This window comes from Etheostoma spectabile, chromosome 13, assembly GCF_008692095.1.
Source record: "Etheostoma spectabile isolate EspeVRDwgs_2016 chromosome 13, UIUC_Espe_1.0, whole genome shotgun sequence".
NCBI classification, from domain to species: Eukaryota; Metazoa; Chordata; class Actinopteri; order Perciformes; family Percidae; genus Etheostoma; species Etheostoma spectabile.
Window position 1 is genome coordinate 5,705,310 of NC_045745.1, and position 4,329 is coordinate 5,709,638.

A 4,329-nucleotide genomic window follows, 5' to 3' on the forward strand; every position below is an offset into this window, starting at 1 on the left:
AAAGCAAAATCGGGTGGTTGGAGCCATGCAGCTCTACTCTGTTGACAGAAAGGTTTCTCAGCCCATCGAAGGCCATGCTGCCAGCTTTGCCCAGTTCAAGATGGAGGGGAATACAGAGGAGTCAACTTTGTTCTGCTTCGCTGTCAGAGGGCAGGCTGGAGGGAAGGTGACTGGTGTTAATAACATAATAGGGGAAACAGGTTTTAATGTTGCTGGCATTCTTGTAGCAAAACCGGAGTTTGTTTCTAACTTAGGTTTTTCTATTTGACGCAGTTGCATATCATTGAAGTGGGGACCCCACCAACTGGCAACCAGCCATTCCCAAAGAAAGCAGTGGATGTGTTCTTCCCTCCAGAAGCTCAGAACGACTTTCCTGTGGCCATGCAGGTGTGTAGCACATTTCCAGAAATGACCACCTGAACCCAACTGGGGCTGTCACTTTTCCAAAAAGTCAAGTTTTAACAAATTTGAACTAACTTATAATTTGTCTGAATTAATAAAAATGCAACCCATATAGCATAACGCACCAGTTAGTAGAACCTAAAACGGTTCCATACACTGCTTCCCAGGTCCTTCGGTGCCTGGGATTACCCCATTAGCACGACTTTGCACATTTTGCACACTTTGAGTGACATCAGCTCATAAAGCAAAATAGGTGACAGGCACACTATTTCCTCCTTTTTTTGACAGATAAGCTCCAAGCAAGATGTGGTTTTCCTTATTACCAAATATGGATACATTCACCTGTATGACTTGGAGACAGGCACCTGCATCTATATGAACCGCATCAGTGGTGAGACCATCTTTGTCACCGCTCCACATGAGGCTACCTCAGGCATCATTGGGGTCAACAGGAAGGGGCAGGTAAGAAGATCAATCTGTGCTCATCCTAAGGGTTAATAGAAATAAAATGTGTGTTCTCAGTCTTTTTTTATAAGTTGAATTTTGCTGATGAAACCAAATCTTTCTTAACCTCTATCACACAGCCACAACAGAACCACTTCTTTATTAGTTACACCTTATGCCATCATTAATCACATGTACAACACATCTGACGCAGGTAAAAGAATGTAAACAAACACAACATTAGCATCAGTTGTTGCATGGGGTAATAGCACCAACTTCTTGTTTGTCTGTCATCATCAGGTAAGCTCAGACTTTTCCAGGAGGCATTATAAATAATCTAAGGTGTGGAGTTTCACACAGAGAGAGGGGGAGAGGATTGTGTCTTACTGCTTTTGTAAAACTGAACCAGAGAGGAGAACTGGATCCAGCCTGCTGATGAATAATGTTCCAGCCAGGCCACACACCACATGAATAATTGAGTCAAGAGAGGAAAGTTGATCTCGTTGTAAGGCGGGCTGTGTGTGCATGCGCATCACATGCACACAAACAGTACACCTTCACAGAGGCAGTGATCTGAGAGATAATAGGCCACTGTCGGTGCTTCCACAGGTATTCTACAGTAATACATTACTACAATGCTTTCCCCACACGTTTCTATGAAAATCCGCTGCTGTCTTGGGTCAAAAAGCACCATAAGGACTTGTATAAACAAGCTAACCAGATGTTTTTTAACCAGATTTGTTTTGTTTTTTTTAATCTAATGTTGGTTAATATTTTTTGTCCCCTACTGGACTGAACAAGCAGAATAGTGACTAATGCCCCGAAAGGGCTGGATGTGGGTTCCAGCTAAAAATGTTCAGCATGATATTATGGTAGATGGAAATTTAAATAGTTGTAGTTGAATATTTGTGTTGTGGTATTAAAGGACTTGGGTTAAAGTTAATGCTAAGCAAACAAGGTAAAGTAAACCCACGGGAAAAAAACCTCTAGTTAGACAAAAAACATTACAGAACTAAATGATGGTTAACCACAGGTGTGTTCTGTCCTTTCATTGCGGAGAGTAAAACCATACCGCTACAACCCTACTCGAAGGTCAGGTGCTAAGATCTTGACGCCATGGATGAAAATGAAAAAAATTGGTACTGATGTTTATAAGCCTCCTGGTTTGAATTCATTTTACGAGTCAGTGTCTGATATTTGCTTTTACATTTCTATTTCTCCTGTATTATTGCTTCCACACTGCCTAAACGTGTCCCTGCAGTTGTCAGCAAGTTTCTTATTATGGATCTCTAATACTCTGAAGACCAGGCAGTGTGTGTGTGCCATAACTGGTCTGACATTGACATGCAATGATGACAGCTGCAGCACAGACCTGCTGCACACCAACCGAAGACAGAAAGTGAACAAACAAGGGGGGGGGGTCGTGGCAACGCCCAGCCGGCACATGATGTCAAGTGGGAGGCACGGCCTGGTGCCCTCAATCCTCTTAGTGCTGGTCCTCTCATCCAATCACAACCGCCACCTTATCATCCATGTGGGGGGGTGGGGGTGCTCGTATGTCATCTGATGTTCAGTACTCTTTTTAAAAACTTTTGTTCTGGCAAGTTCGTCTCTTTTATCCATCAGACCATGATTATTGCATTTAAATGCGAGTATTGTAGTATTGGTCCAGTTGTCTTGAGTATTTAATCGATCTGCCATGTTTCACTGACACACACACACAGATAGATAGATAGATAGATAGATAGATAGATAGATAGATAGATAGATAGATAGATAGATAGAATATTCATTCCTGACTTTGATTAACCTCTTCATCTCTTTTGGGTACTGTATCCTCCTCCTAAGCCAAACCTGCGTACATAGTCAAACACTTAATCTCCACCTCCTCCTTTTTTCTCAATTTTTTATTTCAACTACCTCCAATTAGTCCACCCACATTAGAGTGAGTAAGTGACTCTGCTTTAGTGGTTGGAAGAATGAGGTCCAGTCACTCGTGTTAAAGGCTGGGGCACTGACCTGCTGGGCTTGTTTGTAGAGGGGCCGACACTGGCTTTCTTTCGCTCTCCTCCCCTTTCTTCCACCCAGTTCTTTTCATTTGACTCATTCTTGTTTCTGTCTGTCACTGCTTACAAAAGCCATGCGTTACACTGACCCACTAATAATGCATTTGCATTAAGCCGCCACAAGCTAAGGCCAGACAGTGTTTAATGGAGTTTAGTGCCATAGCCCACAGTTAAATTTAGCTAAGCTCGCCCACTCTGCTAATTTCTGGCATAGGATGTGAATAAGGAATGTGCTGATTTATACCACTGTCGTTTAGATGCATCTAAGATGAGTTAAAAAGACTATCAATCTTTATCTGCCTATAGGGATGTAATAGTATTAAAATGTAACCTCACAATTATAGTGACCAAAATTATCAGGCTTCGGTATTTTTGCGTACTAAGTGTGTTCAATATGTTCAGAAAGCACTGATAGGCCTACACAAGCTGAAATAGTGTAACAGTGTTTATTATATTACAATATATATAACCATAAACACAGATTTCCACACTGGAAATCCACTGCAATAATAGAGAAGTTTTAAATGAAAACGGTAACAGTCAACATTTTTACCATGGTTTATTATTACACCGGTAATTGTTACATCCCTATCTGCCTAGCTTTAATTCAGAGTCCTGCTAAACATTGTTTGGGGTGGGGGTAAGGAAGCATTGCAAAAACAATACTATAAGGAAATGTGGTATTTTCCATTAGATGTATACAAACAAAGCTTTGAAAGAGGATGAAATCTGGCAGCATGATTAGTGTTGTATGGTCTTAAGTGTGATGTACTCCAACATTCTCTATTTTCCCTGCAACACAGGTTCTGTCGGTCTGTGTGGAAGAGGAAAATATCATCCCCTACATCACTAATGTGCTCCAGAATCCGGACCTGGCTCTCCGCTTAGCGGTCCGCAACAACCTTGCTGGTGGTGAAGAGCTCTTTGCACGCAAGTTCAACAACCTGTTTGCTGCTGGCAACTTCTCTGAGGCTGCCAAAGTTGCTGCCAATGCACCAAAGGTACTTAGCGTATTTGTAATGATGCATAATTAAAAGAAACGGATGAATTTACTTCAATTATCTTTTAATCCAAGAAACATGAACTAGTATTTCTTGTTGTGTTCTCAAAATATATTAGTTTAGACACAACTTGCATACAGTTTGGTTCTTGCCCAGGTCCCTTGTCCCTTGCCAAAATGCTTCCGTACACTAGCTTTTATTCCAGGGGTGGCCAATCAGATTGTTCCTATCTGTGGTTGCTCACACTCAGCCATCCTCACCAAAACTCAAGAAGTCTCCTAGCTTAGAACATAAACGCGACGCACATGAGTATTGCCTTTTCTTTATCGAGACATAATTGCAATGTATCTAAGAACCTATTTTTTCCCTAGTTATAGTATTGGATTGCATTATATTTTCCCACTTGGGTTGGCTTT

The 4,329-nt window shown here is 41.5% G+C and overlaps 1 protein-coding gene across 1 annotated transcript in view; it reads left to right on the plus strand.

Annotated features, from left to right (window-relative positions):
• cltca (clathrin, heavy chain a (Hc)) overlaps positions 1 to 4,329 on the plus strand; it is a 34,837-nt gene that overhangs the window by 15,950 nt on the left and 14,558 nt on the right. The window contains exons 5-8 of the mRNA XM_032534299.1: positions 5 to 166; positions 274 to 387; positions 691 to 864; positions 3,716 to 3,913. Of these exons, the coding sequence (XP_032390190.1) occupies positions 5 to 166; positions 274 to 387; positions 691 to 864; positions 3,716 to 3,913 (648 nt within the window). The remainder of the gene's footprint in view (positions 1 to 4; positions 167 to 273; positions 388 to 690; positions 865 to 3,715; positions 3,914 to 4,329) is intronic.